General features: G+C 42.2%; 1 protein-coding gene across 1 annotated transcript; it reads right to left on the bottom strand.

Annotated features, from left to right (window-relative positions):
* Window positions 1–2: 2 nt before the first annotated feature.
* Nup160 (nuclear pore complex protein Nup160) lies at window positions 3–12,034 on the bottom strand. Its single transcript, XM_065228437.1, has 18 exons — window positions 11,849–12,034; window positions 11,640–11,742; window positions 11,272–11,567; window positions 11,010–11,205; window positions 10,771–10,946; window positions 10,488–10,700; window positions 10,238–10,428; window positions 9,652–10,173; window positions 5,856–5,961; window positions 5,523–5,793; window positions 5,252–5,452; window positions 5,076–5,194; window positions 4,444–5,010; window positions 4,199–4,380; window positions 3,835–4,132; window positions 477–637; window positions 204–407; window positions 3–133 (listed from the first exon to the last, which is right to left on the bottom strand). The coding sequence occupies exons 1-18, from the start codon at window positions 11,940–11,942 to the stop codon at window positions 89–91; spliced, it is 3,945 nt and encodes a 1,314-aa protein (XP_065084509.1). The 5' UTR covers window positions 11,943–12,034; the 3' UTR covers window positions 3–88.
* Between the last annotated feature and the right edge of the window lie 5,774 nt (window positions 12,035–17,808).

Below are 17,808 nucleotides of genomic sequence, written 5' to 3' on the forward strand. Positions count from 1 at the left end.
GCGATGATTCGTTGAATTTGAAAAAAATTCAAGTACATTTATCAAATAACTATTCCAATTGAATACGACTAAAAAACAATTGAATATCTTACTCAGCTATGCGACCGATAAGTTGCTCCAGTAGATTTGTTTTCTGAAAGTAAAAATAAATCAAATCAAATGTTTTTTTCTCTCGCTTGAAGCAATATCACTACCGTTCGTACCTCTTGGAATTTAACCTCCTTGCCCAGTTCATACTGAAGCCGATCGATCAAGGTAACTGGAAGCAGGAATCGATGGAAATGAAGTGCAGTAATCGAACTGCGCCTGATCAGCTGAGCCTGTATCAATTTAACCGCAATTTCGTATGCCTCCTCCAAGCGGCCATAGTTTAGGTAGAGTTGAAACAGTTTGGTGGGGGTTTTGATCTGCAAAATAAATATATTTTAGAAAAGTGTTCATTTCGAAACGTGAAAATTAGATAAACTCCTACTCACCATACACCAATCCGTTAACCATTGAGGTGGGAATGTATTCTTCGAAATGATCTGACTCATTGCCGTGACGTGGCACGCTTCCTGGTCCTTGGTTTCGTTCGAAAGGCAATGCTTCAGGAACTTCCACGTGGTGTCCGTACTGTCTTGGCTTATGACCGAATCTGTATGGAAAGTAAATTAAGTCGGGTCGGTCTTAATCATTTTGCCTAGATTTGAAATACATTGAATTTGATTGGCATTTAAGTAGTGCTGATTCGGTGCAGAAATTGGGTACTATTTTAGGTCAACTGTACATCCCTCTGCACCCACTGCTACTTCAATCTGTAGTAAGGTCCCCAACAAATGTGCTAAATTTGAATTTGGTTAAGATCTGGATTTACAGAAAGACTTTTAATTTTGGATAGAAAAATGAATGGGAAACGAAAAGGGACTACATACTCTCAATTCATACAGAGCTAATAGGAAGGAAAGGTGAGTTTCCAGAAGAAAACCCCGAGGTAATGTTACCGATGTTACTGTCCTTTTGAATAATCTTGGTCATGTGGTCAAGTTCCGTGTCCTGTTCCTTTGTAGTCGCTGTATTTAATTTTAGTGCCGTCATTCGTCCATTTCCGTGTCCTTGGACGTGCTTTGCTTGGTTCGATATCTTTGTTCACCCGTGTCCGAGTCAGTATTTGTTGCCGAGGTATAGTTTTGAGTCCAGATATTGGTCCGAATCATTGTCCGTTGTCGTTGCTTGGGTTTTCATAGATCAAATTTGGTTAATCAGACCTGCCTCCTGAAGGAAGCAGAAAAGTGCAGCGAGGCTGGATGGGTCATCCCTCAAGGTATCCCTGATGTTACCTGAGATCCCGCATAGAGAACAAGGCCCATGGTACTGGGGGCATTCGCATAAGAAATGCTCCACTGTACACGTATCGCACTGTCGTTTGAATCCGCTTCCGCCTCCCATGTGGTGGAAGACTTTGGTATGGCCGGGTGGATCCTCCAATTTCCTCGTATCCCCTTTTACCTTCCGGATAGATAAGTCTCCATTCGTTAGTCCAGCAGTTCTATATCGTGATTGTGATCCACCGCTTTATCTCCTGGGCCGGGACCTTTCTGGTGTATAAGTTGGACTGTCTTCCGGAGGACAACAACAAAGGTTGTTTCCTTAGGAGCGAACTGCTGGATGCCCTGGATCCAGGGGTGTTTAGCTGTTTCAGACTGACGCGCTGCTAAAACACCGGCAGAATCGGAGAATATGACGCTCGGTTTGTTGGAGGGTAGGGTGGCAGCTACGAGAATGGCGGCTGCTTCAGCAGTGAAAACGCTGCAAGGGTCTGGTAGTCGGTAAAAGATGCACAGCTCCGAATCGGAAATTCCAATACCAACTCTACCATCGCTTCGGGATCCGTCGGTGTATCGTGCTTGATGATTGCTGTATTTCGTTCGATGTAATTCGGCTACTGTTCTCACTAGTGCAGGGGAGTTGGTTAACGCCTGGAAGCTGTTCTTTATCGCCGGATCGATGGACAGACCGGGTGAGTTCCAACCTCTCTAGCTCCAGGTCGGCGGTATTATTCAGGAGATCGTTCGCCTCTATGAGGAGGGACACTTCGTCACTTGTCCCTGTAGTCTTTTCTGTAAAGCCAATCGCTTTCTTACAAACAGTTGCAACTATGTACTTTTCAAAAGGCAGCCTTCCACTCTTCACGCAGGCTAGCCTGGGGGTGAATAGGAGAAGACCTGATGTGACCCTAATGGCCTGATAATACACTGGAGCCAGTTTGGAAATCACCCTATGAGCAGCCAGGCAAGTTAATTCTAAACCGTAGGTCAGTCTGGAATCAACTACCGCTTTTTTTTTATTTATTTAATTTATTTATTTATTTATTTAAAATAAATAAAATAAATAAATAAAATAAATAAATAAATAAATAAATAGATTAATTTTTTTGCTACACTCATACGATTGTTACGGTTGTTCATTAAGTGTCTTTTTGCCAGTATTCGGAGTAAATCAATCCTCGTTTGGCAGCTCTTTTTCACCTCATTAAAGTGGTCGATGAAGTTTAGATGCCTATCGAGTCGTAGGCCGAGGATGCGGATAGACCTCTTGAAGGGCATGATTCTTTCATCAATGCTGATTGAAGAGCGGAGTACATGGTGGTTCATCGGACAGATGTGAGTAAAAGCACATTTTTTCACCGAAAGGTGGAATCCAACGGATTTAGTCCACCGTAGGACAGCGTTTGTGGGTGCTTTTAATTTTCTGCGGATAGCCTATCACTACCAAGACAATGTCGTCTGCATACACAAAAATGTATATTTCCTTGGGAAGATTGTTGAAAACTCCGTTCATCCGTATTGAAAACAGCGTGGCTGCGATCACAGATTTGATTATATTAATACACTGATTTTCAATCAGCATATTTCCCAAAAATCAAATGGAACTCCGGTAAATCCGCAACTGCAGATGCCTTGCCAAATCATCAACTTGCGAGCGAATTTATCTGCAAAGACAAATTTGAATTTATCCGGAGCATCCCCCTTACGTTTAGCAAAGTAAAATGTTTGGCCCGGGATTTGTCCAAAGTCCATTTTTTTCATCGTCCATCAAAATACATCCGTTATACTTGGTCAGAACTTGCTCGTAAAGCTTCCTTGCATGGTTTTTGGCAACCAGGTTTGTTTCAGCGTCCTGTTGGGATGTTTGCTGGCATGGTACGACCGGAAACCTTCTCGCATACAGATTCGCCGAACTGTACTGTGTGCCGCACTGTACTGTGTGCCGCACTGAACTTTTTCGCCAAATCACGACCGGAGATCCCAGGATTCTTTTGCACTGCCCTTATGACCTTCGCTCGTAGTTTTCGGTCATATGTTCCACTTCTACGTTTGTTTTGCTTTGCACGATTCAACGTTAGTGTTTTCCGGTAACGTTTAAGCACGGTATTTACAGTCGATTTTGGAAATTTGAGAGTCTTTGCAATCATGTCTCCACGCATGTTTTCCACGTGAGTGTGCAGAATTTTTCATGTCTGTCACGTTCCATCTTCGATAACTTTTGAACGAGTATATGAATCCTGATGAAATTTTCACTACTAAATAAACAATCCTTCCGGATTAAAACGCTGTCAATAGTTTCTTGCTACGATAGAGGCGCTACAGTAATTAAAAAGAAGCAGCCAAATACTAACTGGAACAGACTTTATGTTATACAAAACGACAATTATGCCAAACGACTTTATGCTGAACGACTGTATGTCAAACGGCATTATGGCAAACCGGGTAGACTCCTCCGCGCATATCTACAGGTATATAACACATAAGCTACATACGCATAACGTAGATTCGAGGTACATAACAAACTCACCTGTGAGATTATTCTTATGTAGCCAGTCCCAGTTGTCGGCGGTGTCCTGCAAGCCGCACATTACACAGGCCGTTGCCAAACTTTCGTACACCGGTAGTACACTTTTGTCCAGTGCATGTGCCAACTTGAAAGCGGTCGAGTACAGTTTGGCATTTGCCAGAATAACAATCAGCTCGTTGGTATCCACGTCCAGGACCGCTCGGTAATCCTCCAAATGTTTGGAGATCTCCAGCACCGCTTCCATAACCATGAGCTCCTTGCGGACATCAGCCAAACTGATAACTTCAATTTGAGGTGCCTGAGAAGTGAACAAAAAACTGATCTTTCACTCTAGGCAGCTAAACCGAAACCGAATAAGACTGACCGATTCATCCTGCGATTTACTTTCTTTGAAAATCGTTGGCTTTGCAATCCACGAATACTCCGGAACTACCAGGTTCAAAGCGTTGATACACTTGAGCAACGCTTCGCAACGCATCTTCAAAAATATCAATGAATTGCATTCTAGATGGCATCGCATGGCTTTTTCGTAAGCGATCAGCGCAGCTGGAAGCGAAGGTGTCGGTTAGTGAACAATAGATTTAATGGTTGTCAATTTAAAGCGCTTACCTTTTCGCATATTTCCCTGCAGAATATGATACGAATACAAAAAGTCATAGTGACTATTTTCGGAAATTTCCACCGAGCGTGCATGCATTTCCATGATATTTTGGAAGTCGACTTCCAATCCGTAGTACGGTAGATCGACCAGAATGTTGAACTTCTTCGCCTGAAACAATCGCCACACCAGCTGACGCAGGCAATCCTTCTTCCGTGTTATTTCGCAATTGTACACCAACGAATGATACGCTTCCTCGTAGTGTCCCAATTCCATATGGCTGCTAAAGTCAATGCTTTGGAACATCGCTTGCTGCTTGCTTTGGACCGACGTGCCGATGGCAATTTGAGCCAACACGTTGATGCAATCGTACGCTCCGTAGTGCTCGAATAGACGAATTACTTTCAGGTAGAAAATGCTTAGCATCTCATCCGGTGGTACCGAGGATGAGTCGGATGGTTTGGTGAAGTTCATAAGGTATGGTTCCTTGACGATACCCTTTGCGGATTGAGGGAACAGATCGAGGGCTTTCGCATTTTCACCGTTCATGAGGTAGGATTTGGCCAGGATGAAATTGCCTGAGCAGTATTGAAATGGTAAAATTACTTTTGAAGCCTAAGCAAATTATTGTTGTAGTACTTACGAGAACAATTATTCCATTCGCACCAGGAGTTGAGAAGCCGAACGTATTCTTCGATGAAAATATGCATCTCGCCCTGCATGAGCCACTGGCCAAATGTGAAATCCCCTGCCACGGGCCAACTGAAATTACACTGTGAATTGCACTTAGAGGATCAAAATTACACCACAGGGTCTTACATAAGCCTGAGTAAACCGTTGGAGATGTCCAGCAGTACCGAGAACCATTCTGCACAACCAGCAATACGTTGACCATCTTCGGTAGCCATGCAGGTTTTCAAACCCCGGGTGGCAACGAAAAGGTGCAGCAGCGAAATATACTCGAACGCATAAGCCTCTTCATGGCCGATCACCAGCGAGGCATCACTTTCCAAAGATTTGCTGTGCGAAAAAAAAAAGGAACGAAACATTAGAACCCCTTTCAATACTTGGCAAGACTGGGAGAATGTACCTCCTGACGACCGCATAGTCCACCGTCGACTCGGCGATCCAATTCATCACGTAGTACGACTGCAGGAACACCTCACTGTCGGGAATGCACTTGGAACGGATAATTTCCATCGCGTTGCAGTTCAGTGCAAAATTGTTCAACAGTAAATGCTGCAGCACGATCAGATTGCGGACGACCATGTAGCGCAGTTGGATCATCTGGCGGACGGTTTCCGTGAGCAGCTGGACGCCGAGTAGACCACCGAACGGTAGTTGTTTTGAAAATGAGACGTCTGCGGTGGAAGAGAAAACCATTAAGAAGTTGTGTGACAAAAAAATAGGTAGCACCACTTACAACTGGCATCCGCAGAGGATTCATGGTCCAGTTTGAGTTTCTGCAATACGACTGCCATGGCTTTCGGTAGATCTTCAATTGACTGGATAACGGAGGTAAGGTTACACTAAAGATAGAAGAAGAAAAACCATGTTGATTGTACAGATTCTGTTTGAGTTGTATCTATATGAAAGCTTCCTAAAAGACATTCAATGGAATGAAGCATTTTCTGAAGCAAAAACTTTAGGGACACCCGTTTCCTCGGGGAAGAGCCGGGATTTGGTGTTGCCGACTGCGACTCGGAATGAGCGGTTGGACAAAAGTTCGGGATGAAGTGAACGATGGCTCCGTTAAGACTCCAGTCGATTAGTTGCTTAAGGACGAAGGGCGTCTACGTTCTGTTGAAGGCTTCGATATGTCGAGCGATACTAACTCGGTGTACAGACCGCTGTCGTAGGCGTTCTTGAGAACTTCCCCTAGAGTTGCAAAATAGATATACGTTCCGAAACATTGTCGGAAAGCGTGCTGTCGGTGATCAAGGAAATTTCCAGCTTCGAAGTATTGCTTCGGCTTTCGGGATGGGAACTACCAAGCTTTCCTTCCATACTGCGGGGTATCCGTTGATGAGCCAGAGCTTGTTGAAGAGGTCTAGTGTCCGTAGCTGTCGTGGTACTGGTAGCCTCTTGAGTAGATAATATCCGAAGCGAAGGACATGCTGCAGTTCCTGCCAAGAGAAGGCTTGGATTATACCGGTACTGGCGGTGTCGGGGGGTATTATGAAGTCTGCGATGGATGCGGTCGATGGCTTGGCTTTCTGCTTGAACTTGTTGTCATACTTGTTCGATGGCTGCGAGAAACCGTGGAACCGTTAACCTGGACGTGAAGTGATGTCGTGCGTCGTTTCCCACTGAGGGCGTTGATTCGCTGCCAGAGTGTTGGCATCAGTGTTGGCAAAATCATCAATCAAAGGATATTATCCGTTCTCATACACTCTCAATATCACACGTGATATTGGAACAATATATCATGTTTGATATTGATTTTACAAGGTCCTTTGATGTTGCGAACTATTCACAAAGTGCAAAAATCAAGCTGCCAGTCGTTATGGAAGTTTCGGTTGCGTTCGGGTGTAAAGCAAAAATCATAAAACTTAATCTCGCCACAGTTTGTTGAGATTTGCAGCTGGTGAGTTTTGTTAGCTTGATATTCCGAGCTGCGATATCACAGCTTGCAAAATCAACCGCTGTTGTTTGCTTGTTGATTTTTGTCTACGAAAATCAAGCGTGATCTTAAGCATTGGCGAGATTTGATTTTTTGATATTTTCCCAACACTGCTTGGCATCACGGATTTCTTGTCGGCATTGGTTGTGTAGTCCACGGTTGGACAAAGGGCTTCCTCTTTATCGTGGTGTCCAATGGGGAGCCGTTTACACGTCGAAGTCCTTGCGTCGGGCTTTGACTGCCTTCTGCGTATCTTCAAGTATGCTGATTACCTTGATGAATATCGACACCAAAAGATTCGACGGCAGTCGTACTGATGCTGATTTGTGTACCGTGGACCCCCGTTAATCTGAACGACACTTCGTACAAATAACGGGGTTAATTTTTAATTTGAACTTCTAGTAACTCTATGATCAGCAGGAAAGCGAATTTCTGGCAGCCTTATTTGCTGTTTTGTTTTGATTCTGCGCTCCGTTTCTGACGTTTGAGCAATTTTTAGAACGGTCAGATTACCGGGGGTTCACGGTATAAGCAATTCCCTTTGTTTCACTACTGCCACACCCCTCCCACGATCTGCTTCGTCGCTTTGTCTGTCCATCCGTATGCAACAGTGGGATGGATGAAGAAATGATTTTGTTGGCTTGCGCCACGTCACACGATTTCCGAAATTGTGAAAACATCGGGACTTGAGGTGGACTCCCACGTGGCCTGGACTGACGAGGTCGGCACCGACAATGATGACTGCCGCTCCACCTAGGCATACGTTGGTCGGTTCAGATGATTGGTTGGGTATACTCTATGAGGTACAGATGCATGTGTTGGGAGCTGCCTGTGATCTTGACAGTGTAAAGTTGGATTTGTTTTTCTGGATTTCCTTTCTGCCTGCAGCTCTCTTCTTCTGCAAATTTTCCAGGTAGTTCTAGATAGTTTGCAGTGTGGTTTCCGCTGCAATTCGCGCACTTGGTATGAGAACGTGTCTTACTTCTGTTGGCAGTCTTCGGCGCCAGGTTACACTGGTTGGTAAGGTGTTTTTCTCCACATATCACACAGAAGGGCAGAAGATTGCAGTGTGATTCACCATGACCAAACTTCTGGCATCGGTAGTATTGTAGGACATCCGTTGTCTTAAACAGAGCCTTAACTTTTAGCAGGTCTTGAAGTTTTACTGATCCTTTCACAAAGTACAGCGTACGTACTTGCTGTTTTTTGATGCCAGAACTTTCACCTCGATTGGGGCCACTTAGTGTTCGTCAGCTCCTGTTTCAGCACGTCGATGTAAAATAAAGGTAATCCAGTGAGAACCATTTTGAGAGGAACCTCATTGGAAATTTGGTACCATAGAGGTAATTTGGTACCAGTGCCATGTCCTGGACGGAAGGCGTTCTGGCGATGGTAGAGCACCTGTCTACGGTTGATAATTCTTTCCAACACCTTGCTGACGCAGTATGTTAGCGAGATCGGATGAAAGTCTTTGGGCTGGTGACCCGATTCGCTCTGCATCGAGATAGGGACGAACAAACTGTGTCTCCAATCTTATGGTATGGTATTGCCTTGCCATTCCGTATTGAGAAGGCCAAGGATCCTGGACTAGCTTTCCGACGATAGTTTCTTTAGCATGGGGTATCCGATGTTATCTGAACCAGCCGAATTCCCCGTAGCATGGACAAAGCTACAACTAGTGGTAGACAAGATTGGTTAATTTCAGTAGCTGATCGTCCTCATCAATGGGGATGTTAACCAACGAGCTCGTCGATACGTGTTTTTTTACGACGTCGTAGCGATCGTCGTACTCTTCAAGAGCCGAGACCAGAGAGAGAAGTGAAGTATTTCCCCATAAAGTGAGCGATTTTGTTGGAGTCTCTGGTGATTGTGGCATCTACACGGATGGTCACTGGAGGGTGGCAGCCTGACCAACACGGGAATTCGGGGTAATATAGAACAACCTGGTTATGTTTCTGTCAGTGGGACGACGTTGGCCCAACCGAATGATATTCTGCTTGACGTGACTATGAGCTTCGGGTAAACTCATTACATTGCCAAAACCAAACATCTCAAGGATCACCTCCACGACGGAATGCTTGGGTGCTGACCACTTCAGTTTTTTCTTTATTAAAGAGACTTTCAGCCACTGGCTGGATTGTTGCCTATCACGGAGCAGTGACGTTTTTTAGGTGTGCCTGTTTGCTTACATTCTTCTGATGTTCCCGTAGATTATCAACCGCCATACCGAAATCGACGAAGCTGTCCAAATTGTCCAAATTGGCGGATTTTCTCGGAAATGGCATTGATCAAAGTTTCCGGATGACCATAGCGTTTAAGATTTGATCGCACGAGGATCAATATTCGGAGAATATGCTGCGCACCACTTCATGCAGTGTTGCAATCGAATCAGGAACCTTTTTATGGAAGTCGAAACAGAACGTTTTTCGTAAGTACCCTAGTATGAAAAAGACGTTTCGACTTGCATACACAAGGCCCCTGATTTTCATCCTTAGAGAATTCACACGTAGCTGTTAAGCTTTCGAATTTGCTGATCCAGATAGGTCAAACTCCCTACAAATAGGTTAAAAAATATCGATATCCAAGCACCACCTACCTGATTTCCAAAACACTGTGACCCAGCAATGGCCTCCATCACATCCTTGGTTGAACGCAGCTGGAACAAGCACGATTCAATCTCCAGCTTGTCATCCTCGGGCACAAATTTATCGATCTGCTTCAGCACCCGAATCAGCACGGCCACATCCTGCTGCAACGATTTACCCCCAGCAATGCCACCGCCGACAACACTTCCCGGATAATTTTCCGACAGAAAAGCAACCTCCAGCTCGTCACACGGCCGGAAAAATGAGATGAACTTTTTCCTAATCAAGCAGAATGCGTCCATCTGGTCGAGAATAAGCATGCCGATCGGTTGGCATGCTTCAAAGTTGTACTGCGAGCAGCACATGTAGAACTTCTCCCACAGATTGGACGACAGCTCGATGAACTCCTCATCAGTGATGTTTTGCAATTTGCGTTCGTTCTGCAGCTCGCCGTCGATATAACTGCAAACGTGACGTTTCAGTGCAGCGGTCGAAATGTTGGTTCCCGAGTAGGTAAAACTTCGGTTGAACATCTGCAAAAAAGGATGGTGGAGTAATTTCCAAACAAGACGAACAAAGGAAAGCAATTATTCCTACCGACAGGGTCTTAGCAATGACGTTATTGTGGAATCTTCCCGAGTGGAATATACGATTACAGTAGACCAGCTTCAGATCGGTTCCTTTCTCGAGCTTTGCCGTATATTTGTCATCCATGCTTTCCAGCGGAATCGGAAGCCAAAAGCTGTCGATTTCGCTGCTCAACGAGTACGTGAGGACTTGCATTTCTCCTAAAATTGGAAAGCCCTGGTAAGATCGAAAGCCACAATTACTTTTACATTGAAATTACCTTCAGCATTGCACCAAAGAGCCCAGATGCTTTGATCGGATAGCTTAAAATCAATCAGATCGTAGTTGGGAGCTAGGATGACGGTTTCTTTTACGAGGGAAACGTTACCCGAGTCGTCCAAACAGGGACTCAGGATGATAAACTCCGAGCAATCGGAGTACGCCAAGAACACACCAATGAGGTTATCAGACTTCCGAACCATGTTGGTTTGAGCTGAAAGTATGAAAAGTAATGTTCCGTAAGGATTGAGTTAGAATCAACATTAAATACAACATCCACTTACATCCTTCCAGCTTGTGGTCGCCATTTTTGACGAAGCACTCCGCGCCAATACAGGAACCACTGGTGGTCCAAACACGGGCAACGTTATTCCGATAGAAAGCATAAAGCACTTTTTGCCCGTTCAGTTGATCAAACATCAGCGAAACAATTTGATCCGGAGCGTTGGCATTTTTCTTCCTGTAAGTTAAGTAATTATAATGGTAACATTTATGCAGATTTATTTTGAAAATATATCCGAACCTCCAGGCATCGGTTAGATTCGAGAAGAACCGAGAGATCAGCTGATTGTGCTTCAGCTCGGTCATTTTCACGCCTCCATGATTTCCCATCTGAAACAGGTACAGCGCCGATACCGTAGCAACAGCAAAAAATGCATCGCTATCGCTAGTGTCATATTCGACACGATAGGCAGCCGCGATTGATGGTAAGCATTGACCTGAAAAAAAAACACACACACAATAGGTACTTCTCTATCATAGGCACACAAAATAATACACCTTACCAATGTCATTACTAATAACATAAAACGAAGACGAATCGCAAATGTGATCTCTAGTAACAGTTGCCAAAATTGACTCCAGCGCCCCATCCGGATTCACACTGTTTACCTTTGGATGTCTCAAAACAATACGATGCACACTGGTGACAGTGACTATGAGCACAAAAACCTGCAGCTGGTTGCCGCTAACGTCAACGGACAGAATCGGACTTTCGTCGAAACTGATCTTCAGGTTGTTCTTCGTCAAGTTTAGATTCATGCTCACTTCACTCAGAAAAATGGAATCGCGACACGTACGCCTAGAATGTGTTTCAAATTTTACAAATAGTCACCCCCGTTCAGCGGGATCAATTATTCAATTTCAGCCTTACCAATAGATGAACCGGTTCGAGCGATAATCCTCCCGTTTGGCAAAGCAATAGCCGCCACATTGCTCTGAAGTCTTGACATCCTGCAGCATATTATGGATCCCTCCTATAAACATCGAAACCAAAATCATTAACCATATTTTACAGCACATTCGCACTCGGGATAACAAACACCACGATTGTACACCGCCATGCAAAGCCGCAACACTCACCGGTGCTAACATTAATCTCTCTCCAGCTGCTCGCGTTCGAAAAGAGCTGCCTCATCGGTACTTCCCGATATTGCACCGGTACGTATTGATCCATTTTGAGTCAATTTCAACACAATTAATTGAACGCAAATTCACAATATTCAACGAAATCCTAAAATCACTGTTCAAAGACGACTGAAACGCGCGTTCCGATGGCGGACGGTTGACAGATTGGGACGGGACAGAATGAAATTTGACAGCCGTTTGTTGTTGGGGCAAATACACGTTAATTTTTTTAACACAGAAATAAAAAATAACCCAAAATAAAGTTCATTTCGAAGCCAACATTTCAAAAGGGGGAAATTGCTTTTGTAAATTGAAGAGCAAATTTTCATTATGTCGAAAGTAACATTCGCACCGATCCGAGAAAAATAAAGTATTGTTTGATGACCGAAGAGTTATTCCTATTTTCACACTGTGAAAATTGCTCATATCAGTGTCAACATTTCAAAGGGGCGTAATTGCTTTTGTAAACAATGGCTTTAGCTATCAATTTCTCGCAAATAAAAGTCCATCCCTCCAAATTAACAATGCTAGCTGGTAAAGGAAACATTCCTCTACCTGCTGGTGTCATTAATCTTCATGAGTAAGTTTTAATTCACGAGAAATCGACGGCTAAAGTCATTGTTTATAAATGCAATTACGCCCCTTTGAAATGTTGACACTGATATTTCGATTATGTGCCACAAACATAAATTTTTGCAATGTGATGTTACAAATATTATTTATGTGTGTGACACATAATTAGTTTCATCCGCCATTCAATAAGTTTTATGTGTGGTCACACATGAAAATTATAGCTAGTGACAAATGATTTTTATTAGCCATTTGTTTGTTATTGATTATGATAACTTAATTTAAAATGTTCGGAATATATTGTAAAATACAAGGAGGATATAATAAAATATATTTATTAAATCATTCACAGACGCAGAATAATTTCAATAAATACCATGAAATAGGAATACAATGGACTCGAGCTCATGAAAGGATGCCTTCGTGTCCGGACATCCTCTCCGAAAAATCACCTCTTTATAGTACAGAGTGGACTCGATTATCCGGAGTCTTGAAAAAAAATTCACTCCGGATAATCGAGCCATAAATTTTTTTTTTTTTTAATGGACCTATGTGGTCTCATTTAATGTTTTTAGTGGTCCCATTGAACGCTATTAAAGGATTATGGAATCGGACCACTGGTTTTGTAGATATGGGCGGAACAAGTTCCGGCGTTTATGGGCCATGAGGCTAAATTTGACTTGAAAGGAACAAACCCCATTAAGCGACACATCAAATTAAATCAAAATTTGATATTAAGATCAATGGTGGCAAAAATTAAGTACCTTGGACCATATTGGCCACTTCTGGGCAAGTTCCGGGTGCCTCCGGAAAAGTGGCCAGAACCAGACTTAAATAAAAACCTATCATGCGACACATCAGATTATATCAAAATTCGATAACCAGATCAATGGTGGCAAAAATTAAGTACCTTGGACCATATTGGCCACTTCCGGGCAAGTTCCGGGTGCCCCGGGAAAGTGACCAGAACCGGACTTGGATAATAACCTATCATGAGGCACATTAAAATACATCAAAATTCGATAAGAAGATCAATGGAATTGAACCCATGGACCATCCGCTTGAGAACCCGCATAAACGCGAACCATCACATGACCTTACCGATAATGGTTATAAATTGTTTATAATCCCTGCTAAACTTCAACTGAAATGGTTATGGAACTTTACATGAACATTTGTGTGATAAAGTTTTAACCTTATGTATTATGGTTTTTTGGAAGCGGACCTTACAAATAATGGGTTGTTAAGAACCATTACCATTCCAAATTCTTGTTTTCTCCATACATTTTCGGAAAGAGAACTATATTAGAACGTTTTTACTTATGGTTTGAGAACATTAATGGTTATGGTTATGGTAGTCAGTAAGGTCCATTAATGGTTTTGTATTATCACTCAACTTTACGTGAAATATATCGTGAATTGGTAATCAGTAATTTACAGGCAACCAATTCGCGATATATTCCACATAAAGTTGATCGATGTTACAAAACCATTCGTGGACCTTACTGGTTACCATAACCATTACCATTAATGTTCTCAAACCATAAGTTAAAAGGTTTTAGCATAGTTTTCTTTCCGAAAATGTATGGAGAAAACAAGAATTTTGGATGGTAATGGTTCTTAACAACCCATTATTTGTAAGGTCCACTTCCAAAAAACTATAATACTTAAGGTTAAAACTTTATCATTAAACGTTCATGTAAAGTTCCATAACCATTTCAGTTAAAGTTTAGCAGGGATTATAAACAATTTATAACCATTTTAGGTAAGGTAAATTTATGGTTCGCGCTTATGCGCTTATGCTTAGCCAACCACGCCATGGGACCCCTCAACTTGAGAAAAATCGTAGTCTCGCGACTCTCACGAGTGTGTAGAGACAAAGTTGAGCTTGGCTTAAAATCACGGCTACCGTGAAGGCACCATATTTGACGCGGTTCCTAACTTGACGCACTCGATCAATTTCGACCATTTTCCATTAATATTTTTGAAATGTTAACATTGCAAATATTAGTTCCGGTGCTCTAGGGATGATAGTGTAACAATTCAACTGATGGTTGTTGATAAAGCGGCTGCAGGCAAAAATGAAGACGAGAATGCGGAATTCGATGTCATGTCTGATGCTGACATAGTCAATGCTGTTCTTAACCATGATCCACATTGTTATGAAGGACACGTGACGAACACCACTCTGGATGAAACTGCAAACATTTCTACAGCAGATGACAACCAAGATGAGGAGTACGAACCAGTTCCAGATCAATCAGCGCTGAACAGGATTGACACTATCATCACAGGGGCTGAGGAAAACCAATTGCCGTTGCAACGGCAGTTTTTACTTCGTGAAATCAGGGGAAATATTCTTGATAAAATAGTCAATAAGGATTGATTTATGATCAAATTTGCAATTCTCTTTGTTTTTACTGAATCACTTTACTGATGAACTATACTGTTTTTACTGAAATGATGAATAAATTAATTGAACTACAAAATAAGATAAGAAAATTGATATAAATTTTCAGGTATGAAGCCAACCAAAGGCCCAATTCTCACGAAACCCCCCTTTAACCCTCCGTTACTCGCGCCATTTTTTATAACACGAGTACTCGCACGTTGTACTTTGTACAACAGTGTGAGTTTTCCATTGCCATTTTACAGTCGAGCTACCAATCGATATGAAACCAACGGGTATTCATTAAAAAACTTCTTTTTAACTAAACAAGCTAAAATTTTATCACAGTTAACCCACAAAAATGCAGATAATAGAGCAAATGTTATTGGAAACCGCGTAAACGGCGTCCGTACTACGTGGGATTTGACTTAATTGGTTACAACATGGAAAATCTCGAGATCCTGACCAGATAGAAAATTACTGTCTTGGGCAAAGTTGTACTAGAGATCATAATCTTTTCGCTGGTGGAGAGTAGTTCAGAATCACTTCCAACTGCAAAGCTGTTCAGGACATGATAGCTTTTTTGCTGATTAACAGTAGTTCAAAATCTTTTCACTAGGTAGTGCTCGTATGCATGTTAAGTTCTCGCATGTCATACATCACTAGATCCTGACGAGATAAAGAATAAATGTATTTGGCAAAGTTTTTCATGAAGTGAAGATCTTTTCGTTGGTGGACAGTTGTTCAGAATTTTCTCCCTACTCGGTGCTAGCAACAATCAATACGAAACTAACGATTTTAAATTGGCTCACCACTTTAGTAGCCTATTGCAACATAGAAACCACCATCAAGATAGCGCTATAACAGCATAGAGGTAACTCTAAGACCACTGGGTCCCGAAGAAAATCATTATTATTTTTGGCTCACTCAGTACCAGAACAACGGTCCCAAGCAGTCCCAAGCTATTTCACTCACCCCTGCATGTTCTGCATGAATCCACACACCCCTGATGTTATCTGTCAAACTTTCATATCGAATCAAAACAAACATAGTGTAGTAATAGAATTTCTACTAGAATAGGGTACGTTAATCGTTTGCTTGGGACCAATAGGCTACTAAAGTGGTGAGCCAATTTAAAATCGTTAGTTTCGTATTGATTGTTGATGATACGCACTCTTTGCACACTGTCAAAGAATCATTGTACACAAAATCAACTTTGTGCAAAACCAAAACAAAAATACTATCCCATCTGGTGGATGATGGCACAAGCTTCTAAGAAAATTCTATTACAGCGATCCACATTATTTTAATTGATTTCTTCGCCAGTTAGTCGTCTGTCACTTCGTTTGTGGTATAACCATAGAGATAACTCTAATAGCAACAATCAATACGAAACTAACGATTTTAAATTGGCTCACCACTTTAGTAGCCTATTGGTCCCAAGCAAACGATTAACGTACCCTATTCTAGTTGAAATTCTATTACTACACTATGTTTGTTTTGATTCGCTATATGAAAGTTTGACAGATAATATCAGGGGTGTGTGGATTCATGCAGAACATGCAGGGGTGAGTGAAATAGCTTGGTACTGCTTGGGACCGTTGTTCTGGTACTGAGTGAGCCAAAAAGAATAATGATTTTCTTCGGGACCCAGTGGTCTTAGAGTTACCTCTATGGTTATACCCCGTTCACATTACAGCGTATATCACGTGATATATGTACGCTGTCTTGCAATGAGCACGCATACATCTAGTTTTCACTGGAAATCCGATGTATGAGTGCTCATTGCAAGGTATAATACACAAAATGTAAAATATAGATACCATTCATGAGTGAAGTCTTTATGATACCTTAATCTATCTGTCTCGCTTTATACATTCTGGAGTTGTAGAGTTTAAGTAACCAATTCATGTATAAAAGGTTCCGGAGATTAAATAATTATAGCAGTTGTTCTGATCTGTTACTTTATTCGAGGTGTGCCAGGTGCGAACGAGCACAGTTTCAATCTTAGAATAAAGCTAAGCTTAGGCCATCTTAGGAAAATTTTCTAGGACTAAGCTTAGATACTGATTTCAGTTCTTAAGTGGAAAAACATATGAGTTCTCATTTCGAACCCTTTAGACGCATGGGACTCTTCTTCCAAAAAAATCGAAAAGTCCGCTCGAGTGAAACGTAGATGCTAGACCGCTCCTTCTTTCATCAAACTGTGTGTCGAAAATATCCTCAAATGCCTCATGGTGATCCGATAAAGAGAATCGATCGGACTGTTTGAAAAGTTGAGCGTGAAGTCTGAAAACCTTCCGGAGAAATCAAATCATGGATCTTGGATTTGTTTTACCTACGTCACGCCATTGATCGAGGTTCGAATTCCAAGCTGATCAAACGTCGGATGATGATATAAATAGACTTAGTCATCTGCAATCACCCTTTGATTATTCCATGTATGTATGTATGTATGTAAGGTAGCCACCATCCCTTCGAAGATCTTGTCTTGTATGCAGCTCCACTTAATAGCAAGATCAATTTGAGCTACCGATCTGAATTCACAATATCGCTGTATGAAGGGCCAAAAACGGTGGGGTGGACCCGTAAGCAGAGACACTTACACGAAATCCACGGGAATTTAAGAATCTCCTTCCAACGATACGATCCAACAAATCGAATAACGCAATTCGCAATACTTATTAAGCTTCCTACAGGATGGTTTGTTAAGAAGGGCGCGTCAATCTCCATGAAACTGTTGGAGTAGAATTCACACCACCACAATCGAATCGGTAGGATAAAGAAAATGATAGTGTTTATTCCCTCCTAGACTCCGGTTGTCATACCACTCCAATCGTCCAGTTCCAGGTCAAATGATACCCTGATGCTCCTTCCCAACCCAGTATTTATTTATATATATATAGTAAACATATGTAATGGAGAAATGAAATATATCAGAACATTAAAATACGTA

This window comes from Ochlerotatus camptorhynchus, unplaced genomic scaffold, assembly GCF_037179485.1.
Source record: "Ochlerotatus camptorhynchus isolate MF236.1 unplaced genomic scaffold, CSIRO-AGI_Acam_v1.1 ptg000291l, whole genome shotgun sequence".
Taxonomy (NCBI): domain Eukaryota; kingdom Metazoa; phylum Arthropoda; class Insecta; order Diptera; family Culicidae; genus Ochlerotatus; species Ochlerotatus camptorhynchus.

Coding starts and splice junctions, on each gene's coding strand:
- Nup160 (XM_065228437.1), bottom strand. CDS start 11,942: ATGGATCAATACGTACCGGTGCAATATCGGGAAGTACCGATGAGGCAG. Junction 10,701..10,770: donor CGACCACAAGCTGGAAGGAT/GTAAGTGGATGT, acceptor TCATACTTTCAG/CTCAAACCAACATGGTTCGG. Junction 5,962..9,651: donor CACAGTGTTTTGGAAATCAG/GTAGGTGGTGCT, acceptor TTCTATCTTTAG/TGTAACCTTACCTCCGTTAT.